At 35.9% G+C, this 13,774-nt stretch overlaps 1 protein-coding gene across 4 annotated transcripts in view; it reads left to right on the top strand.

The window, feature by feature from the left end:
• The window catches only part of LOC114328900 (protein phosphatase Slingshot), a 639,247-nt gene that overhangs the window by 608,334 nt on the left and 17,139 nt on the right, over nt 1-13,774 (top strand). For all 4 annotated transcript variants that reach the window (XM_050648794.1, XM_050648793.1, XM_050648795.1 and 1 more), the window contains 2 exons: nt 2,801-2,979; nt 6,937-9,136. In XM_050648794.1, the coding sequence (XP_050504751.1) occupies nt 2,801-2,979; nt 6,937-9,136 (2,379 nt within the window). The remainder of the gene's footprint in view (nt 1-2,800; nt 2,980-6,936; nt 9,137-13,774) is intronic.

Raw genomic sequence — 13,774 nt, 5'->3', positions numbered from 1 at the left:
GTCTAAATCCTAAATTTCCGAAAAATATCTATCATCACCATTACTGCTGTTACAACTCGAAAGCGGAGCTTCTAGATCAGTAGTACAACAGGTAGTACACTACCTATTTAGGTAGTACTTTTTTTAATGAGGTGGAAAGATTCGTAAATCGACTAGTGAAGGGTCACTATAGTTTATTTTTTAACCAGGAGGAGTAAACTAAAAAGACAGATTCACACCCAAGAAAGTCACTAGAATAATAACCAAATACATCTTTTTTGGTTGATCTAGTCGGCCCTCAACGGTAATTCATAAATATTATATTAAATTAATATGTCGCTAAAGAGTTCCAGAAACAACTGCTTTTTATACCGGGTGTCCATTTATATTTTCCCCCATTTTAACTGCCTATAACTTCTAAACGGCTCAGGATAGAAATATGCGGTTTTTGCTGAAATGTTTTATTTTAGTAAAAGTTTTGTCTGAATGGATTAAATTTTTTATATCGCTTTCAAATACGAAAAAAAATGGCGGATTTTTGAAAAAAACTTTGTTGACTTTTTTTTAATGGAACACCCAGTATATTTTTTTGTAAATTGAAAGAAAGGTCATTCACCTATCCAACGATATAAAGTTTTTCAAAATCAGTTGTCAAATGACTGAGTAATTAATTTTTAAAATGAGAGGTGCAGCTCTCTAACTAAGCAAATTTATATTATGTTATGTGATTTCCACATTGCATCTCTCATTTTAAAAATTAATTGCTCAGTCATTTGACAACCGATTTTGAAAATTTTTATATCGCTAGATAGGTAAATGATCGTTTTTTCAATTTTTTAGGTAAATGGCCATTTTTCATATCGCTTTTAAATACAAAATGGCGGATTTTTGAAAAAAAAAACGTTGGCTTTTTTTATGAAAACAGCCAGTATATTTTTTTGTAACTTGAAAAAATGGTCATTTACCTATCCAGCGATATAATTTTTTTTTAAATCGGTTGTCAAATGACTGAGAAATTAATTTTTAAAATGAGAGATGCAATGTGAAAATCACAACATAATATCATTTTGCTTAGTTACATGTTATTTAGGTATGTGATATCCACGCTGCACCTCTCATTTTAAAAATTAATTACTCAGTGATTTGACAACCGATTTTAAAAAACTTTATATCGCTGTATAGGTGAATGATCGTTCTTTCAATTTACAAAAAAATATACTGGGTGTTCCATTAAAAAAAAGTCAACAAAGTTTTTTTCAAAAATCCGCCATTTTTATTTTCGTAATTGAAAGCGATATAAAAAACTCAATCGATTCATACAAAACTTTTAGTAAAATAAAACATTTCAGCGAAAACCGCATGTTTCTATTTTGAGCCGTTTAGAAGTTATAGGTAGTTAAAATGGGGGAAAATATAAATGGACACCCGGTATAAAAGCAGACTAACAATCTAAAAATTAAAAGAATTACAGAAAGTAATTCAGAAAACACAAAAATCGCCGATATAATTTAATTAACCTATGAAATGTCACTAGTGTCAAAATTTGATAAATGTCATTAGCGTCAAAATTTTATAACAGTGGAGTAAACTTGTCTGCGATTGGACCAATTACAAACAAGCAATACAGCGCGGTAAATTTGAACCACTCCTCTTGGTTAAAAAACAAACCATAGTATTGTTAGATTCAACCAAACCAGTGATATACGCCGACGGTACGGTGTCAAACTGGTTACCGTAAAGGGTAACCCGGTACATTTTTGTACAAAGAAAGAAGAAGAAAAAAATATGCTTTTTTATTTTTATAGTTGACCCCTATGAAGGAGGTAGACTCCATCATTCAACTTGTTCTTTCCATTATAGACTTCCTTTTCATGATGCCTGTTATATGGTTATTATATACTCGAAATTCTCTTTGCTGGTCATTTCAATCTGCTTGATATTGTCGGGCGTGATCGCGCCAAGCCTATCTACAGCCTTTGTTGTTCGAAGGCGAAAACATTACACAGCAAGATGCAATGTTTCGCATTGACCCTCTCATAACAAGTGGTGCATATGTCATCGTTGGTTTTTTATGCCATATATGTAAGACCTAAAAGATCCATGACCCGTCAGGAACTGAGTGAAGTAGTTTTACCCTTTTAAATTTACAGTTGCCCAGGCTACAGCATCGGCGATCAGCGTTTTGGTCTAACGAGCCTTCGTGGTCTGTATCTCCCATTCTCTTTGCCATTCTATTAGCATGTTGGCAATTAGCAACAGGTGAATGGGGAGCGTGTCCGCAAGTCCAGCGTAGAATTGGTTCGGTACGCGCTCACCACTTTTAAAAGAGGCTTCCTTTGGGCTCATGTTATGATATCTGTGTACTTTTGGTAGTTTAGTACGTTGATCCAGATGAGGGTTCCATATAGAAGAGTCGAGATTGGACCACTTAGAGGTACAATCTTCTCTTATTGCTGCGGGGCCCTCCTATGTTAGGTTTTACTCTCTGGATAGCTGCCGTCCGTTCATCCGCCTTCCTAACCACGCTTAACAGGTGTTTCGTGGCTCTGTCCAGGTCGATGTAGTCGGCTGTAGTTGACTACTATGTACCTATTTGGAAGGTCAGGCCCGGCTCATTTCTTAGAGCTTTAAGGATGACCACTTCTTTGTTGTACACCTTGCATCTTCTCTAACTCCCCCAGACAAACTAATCTAAACAAATCTCTTTATTTAGCATATTGTAAATTTGTCTACCAAAAAATAAAGTATTCTTAGAAATTACTTTTATAACAACGATATAATCAAAGAACATTATACTGATATAGTTTTTGGGTATTTTTAGGCGATACGGACCCGGCTTGAGGAAGAGCTCGATATGGATTTGGGCGAGTATAAATCTTTCATCGACGAAGAGATGCTAATAATCCTTGGCCAGATGGACGCTCCAACGGAAATTTTCGACCACGTCTACCTTGGTTCGGAATGGAATGCGTCCAATTACGAGGAATTACAGAGAAATGGGTAAGTACATTCGAAAATACAATATTTTGTTTTATTTGACATACATAATATTATGATGTTATCGTATTCGCGGTGTACAAGTACTTGGAAGGGAAACGAGAAACGACCCTGCGCGAGTCGCGGAGAAATATTGCAACTATCTTAAATAATTCATATTGTCAATTGAAATTGTCAAACTGACGTATATTTCATACCTTCTGTCAATGAAGCAGAAAAATTATATATTGCTCCACAATATTGATATGATATGCAATTATTATATAAAGGTAAATTTAATTAATTGTATTTTGCTTGCAGTACTGCATTTTAATAACTAATTTTATTTACTACATACAATTGTTTACGTTTTGATAACATAACCTGAATCTTACTTTTTCTTCTTATTATTTTTTTGGGCTATGGCCTTGACAATTATCCAGTAACCAGGACTAATATAATTGGACAGTATAATTAAAAGTGCGAATAAAGTTGCAGAGCGTAGAAATAGGGGTCGCTTTGCCAAACTTGCATGGTCCCAATAGAGCCATAGTCAATAAAAAAATCACGTATTTCTAGTGCTCGGTAGGGCGGGCGTACATATTCACTAATCTTGATTGTATACTGAAAGTTTTATTTTCAGTAGACAATAACAGTATAAATTAAGACCTCAATTGCAACTAATGGTGTGGTCATATGCTTTTTCTCATAAGGATCTTTCAGTGCGTCAGTTTTTCGATTTCTTTCTAACGCATTAAATTGTATGTGACAGAAAAAAACGCACGTCGGTGATTACATTTCGTCGGTGACATTTATAACATTTATTCTAGTTGTCAATAGATGGCTCTATAATCGAAAAAATATTATTTACTAATTATATAATATTTATATATCTACGAATATAATCTGTACAATTTATAAGACTATACAAATCAAAGGAAATATTCTTGTTCTCATGATCATTTTTCAGTGCGTCATTAATTATGACGTCATATACTGTATTGGATATGTCGAGACTTATTTCATGTAATTATTGACGAATCTGACAGATGCCACAATCGTACTTAGCCATAGGTGAAAAGCTTGTGGAATTAAACTAATTAGTAATTTAGTAGATTTGATTTTTACACATTATGTTAACATGTAGGTATTTTTTATAAAGGGGAATAAAATTAAAAAGTAAACAATATTGTTAATTAAATTTATAAATATGGAAACATTATAGGTCTGGATCCCGCGTATGAAGAAAAAGTTGATTAATAGCAAGCTGAAAATTTGTTAATAGCTTAAGATTGTCTAGTCGGACAAACTTTGATATATGGGAACACTGGAACAGGGGAAGTTTTAATTGTGGAACAGGTTAAAAATTTGGAACGGTCAGACCACGAAAACGGCATGTATGTAAATAAATGCATTTTGCATAAACAAATTTTTGTATAAACAAATGTATTTTGTCCGACAGAACAGACTTAAACTCTCCGAACAGAGATTAAACTCTCATGCAAAAATCAGACTGCTATTTATCACCAAATGGGCGTTTTAATGAGTGGAACATGTAGAATATGTCAAATGACAGGAATTATGACAGGTGATAAATAGCAGTCTGATTTTTGCATGAGAGTTTAATCTCTGTTCGGAGAGTTTAAGTCTGTTCTGTCGGACAAAATAAATGTGCCGTTTTCGTGGTCTGACCGTTCCAAATTTTTAACCTGTTCCAAAATTAAAACTGCCCCTGTTCCAGTGTTACCATATATCAAAGTTTATCCGACTAGACACCCTTAAGCTATTAACAAATTTTCAGCTTGCTATTAATCAACTTTTTTTTCATATGCGGGATCCAGACCTATTAAAAAATGACACAAAACTATCCATAAACTGTGTTTTTATCTTCTTCTCTAGGTGCTGTCTCCGCTTCAAAAGTCGGTAATCATCAGAGCGATCTTTATTTCTGAAACCGCGGCTCTAAATAATTCATTGTTATTACATACAAATCAGTTCCTAAGGTTCTTCAGCCATGAGTTACGTCTCCTTACTATGGATCTTTTTCTTGCATAATGACCTGGAGTATTAGATATACATCTCTCATCACATGTCCCATATATCTCAGTTTTCTTCTTATTTGTTAGTTCTCGTTCCTTATGCGTAAGTCTCATTACCTCCACGTTGGCTATTCTATCTACTCATGAGATATTTAGCACTCTTCGGTACATCTCGAATGTCTCTAGTCTCCTCACGCCAATGACTAACTTTTAACGAACTAAATTCTAAACCAAAACACAAAATAATGCACAAAGACGTTGTGAAACACAAGTGAAGTCGAATTCGAAATTTCAAAATGACAGGTACACAAAATACTGAGCTGAATAATAACCGTCACTTGACTCTTTGACACTTCTAAAAAATGGCCAAAATGGACGAAGTTTTCGTCAAATGTTCGTAATACGTGTATTTGATTGGCTAGAAAAAACGCGCATTCTAAATATCAACGAATCAAACGTAGGTTAGGAATAGACATCTGATGTATGTAACCATTGTAATGCTGCATTATTTTTGTGTTTAATCACGGAGCTACCGCTTTTTCCATCTCATCTAACTTAATGCATTAGAGAGAAATCGAAAAACTGTGACACACTGAAAAATGATCATGAGAACAAGAATACCATTTTATAAATGCAATAAACAATTGATTTGTTTTTATGCCAAATTGTAAATAAAATGTGACAACTGTCAGATTTAACTAAAATGTCATGTTAGAATAAATGTCATAAATGTGTATTATCACGAACTTGCCTTTTTTTCTATCATTTGTGACGCACTGAAAAATGCTCATGAAAAGAGGCATAATATACTGGTGAGCCACTATAAGCCCGGCCGCACATCAAAGAAACATGAAACGTAAATTACGTTTCATGGAAATAAACCACTGCTAAACAAATATACGTCCGGCCATTTATGAAACTCTCCGAAAATAAAAATGTGTCATGAACATGAATCACACTTGTTTTATTGGTAGGCGGACTTTGAGATTTATTTAGCAGTGTTTTAGTTTCATGAAACATGTTTTTCGTTTCATGTTTCATGTTTTTCGTTTCATATTTCTTTGGTGTGCGGCTTGGCTAAGAGAGATATCTCTGTATTAATCATTAGAACATTGCGATTTTCCTACTTGGAACTAAGTTTTCTACACTAATACTATGTAGGTAACTCTAATCTGAATATTAGACTAAAATCTTGTCTTCACACCCATCTTGCATCCACATCCAAATTAAAAGGGTAGAAAGATATATAGATATGTGTAAATGCGATTAATCTACTAAATTGTAATGCCAATTATAGCTGAAGGGTAATATGTAAGGAAAAAGGGGTATTGGCAGACGACAAATATCCTTGATGAAAAACATTTGCGACTGGACCGGGTTAACCACACACACGCTTTTAAGAAACGCTGCAGATTGAGACGAAGTTGCAATGGTTATAGCCAACCTTCATAAGTGTAGTCGACACTAGAAGAAGAAGAACAACAGAAGATGTGGGGTGAGGTCTGCCTCTACTTTTCTTATTTGCTTTTGTTGTCTTTCATTCGTTCTATGTGTCCTGCCCAGTTTCACTTTGGCATTGCAAGTTAAAACTCTAATTTAGATGGCTAGAATAGAGCAAAAGTGGGGAGAAACTGGCACGAAATAGAACAAAACAGAGAATAGTGGAGAATTCAGGGGGAAGCATTTGTCCAGGAGTGGATGCAACAAAACTGAAGATGATAAAAAAATTACTTCTATTAATGCATAAAATACAAATCAAATATGTTATGAACTTCAAACTTTGACTGGAACTAGAGGATGATTTTATCTTTCCACAGTTAACTCTGAACATTTCACAATATACAAAAGTATACAATAGACAAAAGTTTATCAAATTTAAATGTGTTTCCTTCACGTTTGTTATTATTCTTGATAATTATTGACCTATTTCTTTTGTTTTCAGAGTTGGCCACATTTTAAATGTAACGAGGGAGATCGACAACTTCTTTCCTGGCACCTTCGACTATCTTAACGTCCGAGTATACGACGACGAAAAAACCGACCTCCTGAAACATTGGGATGACACCTACAAATACATTACAAAAGTTAGAGATCAAGGCTCCAAAGTGCTGGTCCACTGCAAAATGGGCGTGAGCAGGTCCGCATCAGTCGTCATAGCGTACGCCATGAAAGCTTACAATTGGGACTTCGACACGGCACTGAAACACGTCAAACACAAGAGGAGTTGCATCAAACCAAACACCAGTTTTCTGTTGCAGCTCGAAACCTACCAGGGTATTTTGGACGCCATGAAGAACAGAGAGAAGCTACAGAGATCAAAGTCTGAAACCAATCTCAAATCCCCCGGTTCAAATGGAAAAAACGAAAAAGTCACGGGAAATGAACCAGCTCCAGTCGCTCAGCCTCTTTCAAAATCATACAATATCGAAAGCACAATGTCCGGGCAAGAATTGAGGAACATGGGATCCCGCCCAAAGTCTTGGTCCCCGGACAACATCTTAACCAGAGAAATGGTAGAAGCAGCTAAATCTCCTCTTTCAATTTCGTTGGAAGATGTTAGCCAGAAGTCAGCATCAAAAGAATCCATGAAGGCAATCGAATCAAAATCCTCCCTTGCCAGACATGTGTTAATGCCTTGTGATAATGGAGAAACGTACAGCGTTTCCCCAAACCAAATAGTTCACCTACCTGATACTAACTGTAGAAACGAAAAGAAAAATTTAGTCCTAGATCTCGCGAGCCAGTTCGAAAGAGCAGAGCAACAAAACTCAGGAGAAGAGCTAGTGAAGAGCAAAGTCAAAATGGAAACGTGGGATCCCGGTGAAGAGATAGATAGCAAAACGTCTTGCTGTGAACTTTCAAGCGAAACCTGTGATGAATCAAATTTTAGTGTAATAAGTGAAAATCAAACAGTGTGGACTTCCTCCACTGTAGTTAAAACTGAAAGTGCTGTGCCCGTTAGTTGTAGTAATAGTTTAGTAAAAATTTCTGACTCTAGCAAAGCAAAGACATCGCACAGGGAAATCAGTGATCCTTTTTCCAACCAGCTCGATCGCGTCTTCGACCGCGAAGAAAAAAAGCAGTTGCGAATGTCGACAGTGCCCGTGATCTCATCTCCCGAGCTCTCTAACGACGACAAAATCCATCGGGAAAGCCCTTCTCGACAAAGTTCCTGGAGTTCCTACGATTCGGCAGTGGCGCTGGGGTTTCAAAATGAGGCGTCTGAACTATCCAGACACAGTTCGTGGGGTTCTGGAGACACGAGGACTCTTCCTAGTCGGAACAGTTCCTGGGGATCCTACGATATGCAGCCCAGAGGTCCGGTACACTACATAAACGAGAAAGGGGAGAAGGTAACACATAGCAACTCGGACACAATCGAAAATGGTTCTCCGTTCGACAAAGATCATTGTCCTTGGCAGACTGGTACAGTTAAGAGATCAAAACAAAGATATCTGGAAAGTTCCTCAAGGAAACCAAGCAGCAGTGGTGATAGTCGGACTAGTAGTTGCTTCTCTTTAGCCAAGACACCCAGTTCCGAAACCTTACTGGATGACGTGGACGTCGACGTAGCAGAAGCCTTCAACAAAATACTTGCTGACGATTCTATCGTATCTAGTGCCATATCGGACAAAATAGACATCCCGAAAGACGAGCACAAAACGCCTGCTATTAGGTCTAGATTGTCCAGAAGCGCGCCCGAACCTTCCTCGATGGAACTTATCGCACAAGGTGAATCTTTGTCTCGGTCGGCTTCGAACGTCTCTAAAGAAAACTCAAATTCGGTTATAAGTACAGCACAGTGTTCGTCGGTCAAACAGCATAGGACTTTCTTGGAAAACCTGCACAACTCCCATGACTTTAGTAACGTAACTAAGAAAGACGATCTTCTAGATAGCGCTAATGCTTCGGGTAAAGTGAAGAATTTGAAGAAGGAATTCGAAGCCAAATCAAGTACAAACACCGATCAAATCGACGTTCCGGAAAACCTGTGCAAGAACAAAGTCAGTAGTCTGCCGTCTTCTCCTCTTAGCGTTCACGTAGCAAAAGACAAAAAGCCCGAAAACAAGAATTCCTCCAGTGACGACATCAATCTCAAGAGCCTCATAGGTATCTTCGAGAACAACGTGGATGGTGTTCAGGTAAACATCTTCTTCTTTTTTAATAGAAATGGCTGTCTGTTTTTTCAATGTGCTTCCAGTAAGTTGACGTTTCATCGTTTTCTTGGTCTTCCCACTGTGACGACACGTTTCAATTATTATTTTACTATTTTTTAATTGCTAATTTTAAATATTATCTTTCTTTTCTAAACGAAAATAATATGGGTCATTTAAAATTCACATGTGTTTCGCTCCTAAATACAAAACCAGAACGTATAAAATTAATGGCTTTTTCATGGGAAACACAAATTCATAGATTACGGTACCAGATAAAGGGCCAGCCTCTTTATGTCAACTTCTTAAAAACCACAGAAATGTTTTCAGCTTTTAAAACGCCAGATCTAATAAATTATTGTCGCCTATCTGGCCATATGGTATAACACCAGACAGATTAAAGTGTTAGTGGTCTCGTTCAGTATCGTCTCAGCGGGCACCCTGGGCAGTCACACCACCACACTCAAAAGAATAACAATCCCTCTTTCGAGAAATATTCACGCTATTTTACCGACACAAATAAATATATTATTGACAGTTTGTTGTGTTTACATTTATTTTAATTTCATACTTGTTTCCGTAAACCACCAACGGAACACCACTTATCGTCTTCGTATTGAGGAACCGTCTCTCGCCGTCCTTATTTGTTGTTATTCGGCTTATGTGGTCCCTCCATTCTACTTTTCTGTTTCTTGTTTCTCCATTCTACCCACTTATTGATGTTCTCTACTTTGAACCTCCATCGTCTATCTGTACTTCTAGCTCTCTCCCATAGTATATTACCATCGATTTTTCGAAGGGTTTTCATCTCTGCTGTTTCTATCACGCTTTTTGTCCTCTCTTTGTCATATCCTGTTTCTGCCGCGTATGTCATTATTATTGGTCTAATGATGGTTTTATAAATTCGGCTTTTCTTTTCTGATATTTTTATTTCTCCATCTTGTTTCATTCAGGCAACCTGCAGATCTTTTTGCTATATTCACTTGATCTTCCACATCTGTTTCGAGCTGTCCTTGGCTAGAGAGTGTGATGCCTAAATAATTAAACTCCATCACTCGTTCTATTATCTGACCCTCCAGCTCTTATTGACATCTTAGATATTGCTATTATAACCATGCATTTTGTGTCTTTTTTGAAGAAATTAATATTAAATTTTCTGGCGGCAATTAAACATTAAATTGGTGTAGCATAAGTTGTAAATCATCTTCACTTTGAGATATTAGTATTGCATTGACAGCATGGCAGATTATTTTAACTTCTTGTTCTCCCATTTAGTATCCTTTTTAAGTTCTTACTGTTTTTATTATTTCATTCATGATCAGGTTGACTAACTGAGAACTCAGGAATTCCCCTGTCTTATCCCATTGCCAGCTTCGACTGGGTCAGTTAGTTTTTCTTCTACTTTTACGTTTATTATGTTGTTCTGGTAGATATTTTCGATCGGTTTAATTATTCCTAAAGGTATCTATCTCTCTTGCGTACAATAAATGGATAACGTTCTTTAATTTGACCCTGTCAAATGCGTTCTTATAGTCCAGAAATCATAAATATGTCGGTTTGTTGTATTCTACTGATTTCTATTATTCTTGTCTCATTATAAATATAGCATCGGTGCATGATCTTCCCGACCTAAAAAAAAACTTGTTGTTCTGCCAATGTTATAATTTCATTCAGTTTCTTTGTTATCACTTTGGTTGTTAATTTTAATGTTATGTTTAATAAGTTATTCCACTGTGATTACTAATTCTCCGGGTCCGATTTGTCTCCTTTTTGAAGAGAGTTTTTTTATTAGCATGTTTGATCTCAATTCGTATGGTATTCTATTTTGTTCTATTACTTTTTGGATTAGTTTTAATTATTGCTTAGTCAGATCTTGTCCTCCGTACTTTAGGAGTTCATTCGAATTTCTGTCCTCTCCTGGTAATTTTCTATGTTTTAATTTTCTTAATGCTTCCTTTACATCTCCCCCCCTCAATGTTTATTTCAATATTTAAATAGAGATCGAAAGCAGTATGCCCATGTTTCCTTCTGAATGTTTCGTTTTTATTAGTTCTTTTATCTTATTTCTTTGTCATGATAATTCTCCACATTTCTTTTTGTGTTCCGTAGAAGTCATGTTCCATCTGTTTTGCCAGTTTTCCCTTTTTATTTGTCTGACTATATTAGTATTCGTTTCGTTTCTGATTTGTTTATAGTGGTTATATGCCTGTTGCGTTTGTTTTGTTCTGTATTGTAAAAATGCTTTCTTCTTTTCTTCACATTTTATCTTCACTTCCACTCTAAACCATGGGTATTTCTTTTTTGAAATGTTAGTATTCGTTACTTTCCGTTCTTTAAGTGATTCTGTTGCTGCGTTAATTATGTTATTTTTGAGTTTTTTTCTCTGCTTTCCTCGATGTTATCTTTTTCTAATATTTCATTTTCAGCAATCTTTTCTCTGATATTCTTTTTCTGTATAAGTATTCCGTGGATTCCGTATTTAGTCCTGCGACTCTGATTTTTGTTTGTGTTGGTGGTGCCCTCTTAGATGTGAATATTTCATGATGATTCTTATTTTACATAATACTAGGCTATGGTCGCTACCTACATCTGCTGAGTTGAGGCATCTTACGTCGATTATTTTTGATTCATGCATATCTCTGTTGGTTACAACATATTATATCATAAATCTTTGTCCAAGGGTGTTATTGAATGTATATTTCTGTTGGTCTTTGTGATAAAAAAATGTGTTGTTTATTCAAGTTCTTTATTCGTATTACTTGGTTGCTTATTCGAGCGTTAAAATCCTCCAGTATTATCATCTTCCCTCTAACTTGATCGACTACTTGGTGCAATTCGTCATAAAATATTTCCCTGTTGTTTGCAGCCTGCTATTTTCGGAGCTGTATTCGTCAATAATGCTCAGGTCTTCCTTCTCCATTTTTATTTTTTCTGTTATGATCCTTTTTGGTACGTATTGACACTCTTTGATGGGATTTTGGTATCTTTGGTAAGTAAGGTTACACCTTCTTTGGGCCTCTTTTCCCTTTGCTATTCCACTGTAGATTAGTATCACCATCTAGCCTTTATCGTCGACTGCTGAACATAGGCCTCCTCTAAGTTTTCCACGTCTCCCTGTCTTGAGCTACCATCATCCAGTTCCCGGCAGTTCTCTATATATCGTCACTTCAGCGCGTTGTTGTCGACTTCTACTTCGTTTGTCTGCCAGCGGTCGCATTCCAATATTCTTCTAGTCCACCGTTGGTTCGGTGTTCTTGCCACATGACCTGCCCATCTCCATTTCTTTTTTGCTACATGTTCTACTATGTCTTTGACTTTTATTCTTTGTCTGATGGTATTATTTGGTATCCTGTCTCTCCGTGTGATTTCCAGCATGGTTCTCTCCATGGCCCTCTGGGTCACTCTTAGATTTTCTGCTGACTTTTTAGTTAATATTAGGATCTCTGCTGCGTATGTTATCACTGTTCATACACTTTTCTCGTTAGACATATGGGCATATCATTTTTAAATATTTTTCGTAGCTTACCAAACGCAGCCCAGCCCAAACCTATTCTGTATCTCATTTGATTGTTCTTTCCAATTTGTATCTCATGTCCAAGATATTTATACACATGTCAAAGATATAGTCCAAGAGGCAGCGCTGAAAAATTTCTCTGAATTTACTAAAGCTAGTTGTTTCACAGTTGATTACTGTGATTGTGTAGAGAAACATACTGCGGTCGGTCAAGCGAAACTTAGAACAGGTGGTACTGACAGCTTGTCAAAGTTGCTTACCTGCGGAGTTAATTAAATCCATTTACTAAGGCTGAAAATCAGTACACACATTCTAAATTGAACATAAATAAAAGTTATTATAGTCTGTCAGCTGTATGACGGGACAGAGCCGGTCGGTCGACCCCAATGAATGTACAGGGTTAATCACTATATTTTGACCCCCCTCTAAACTTCTATATTTACAGAATTAGAAAAAAATGTAAAATACAAAAGTTATTCAATTTTTAAATTATGATTTTTTGACATATATATCGTACTAGTGACGTCATCCATCTGGGCGTGATGACGTAATCGACTATTTTTTTAAATGAGAATAGGGGTCGTGTGCTAGCTCATTTAAAAGGTTATTCAATTCCCTATTCAGTAATATAAACATTAACATGATTATTTATACAGGGTGTCCAAAAAATTTTTTTTAATTAAATTAATTATTTAATTAACAATTCAAAAAAATTTTTGGACACCCTGTATAAATAATTATCTTAATGTTTATATTACTGCATAATATAGAATTGAATAACCTTTCAAATGAGCTACCACACGACCCATTTTCTCGTTTAAAAAAATAGTCGATTACGTCATCACGCCCAGATGGATGACGTCACTAGTACGATATATATGTCAAAAAATCATAATTAAAAATCGAATAACTTTTATATTTTACATTTTTTTCTAATTTAGTTCAGAGAAATAAGGAAAAAAAATATCGTGTTGGTGACACATCCCCCTCCAGGCTGAAACCAAATTTTTCGAGTAATATGGTCATCTATAATAATAACCTATATGTTTCCTGCAGCCGATTTTGATGATATACATAGTTATAAACAAATGAAGATCAAAAAAGGGTAAATT

This window comes from Diabrotica virgifera, chromosome 4, assembly GCF_917563875.1.
Source record: "Diabrotica virgifera virgifera chromosome 4, PGI_DIABVI_V3a".
NCBI lineage: Eukaryota > Metazoa > Arthropoda > Insecta > Coleoptera > Chrysomelidae > Diabrotica > Diabrotica virgifera.
Note: the sequence above shows the minus strand (reverse complement) of the source record. Positions and strands in the feature narration are given on the sequence as shown.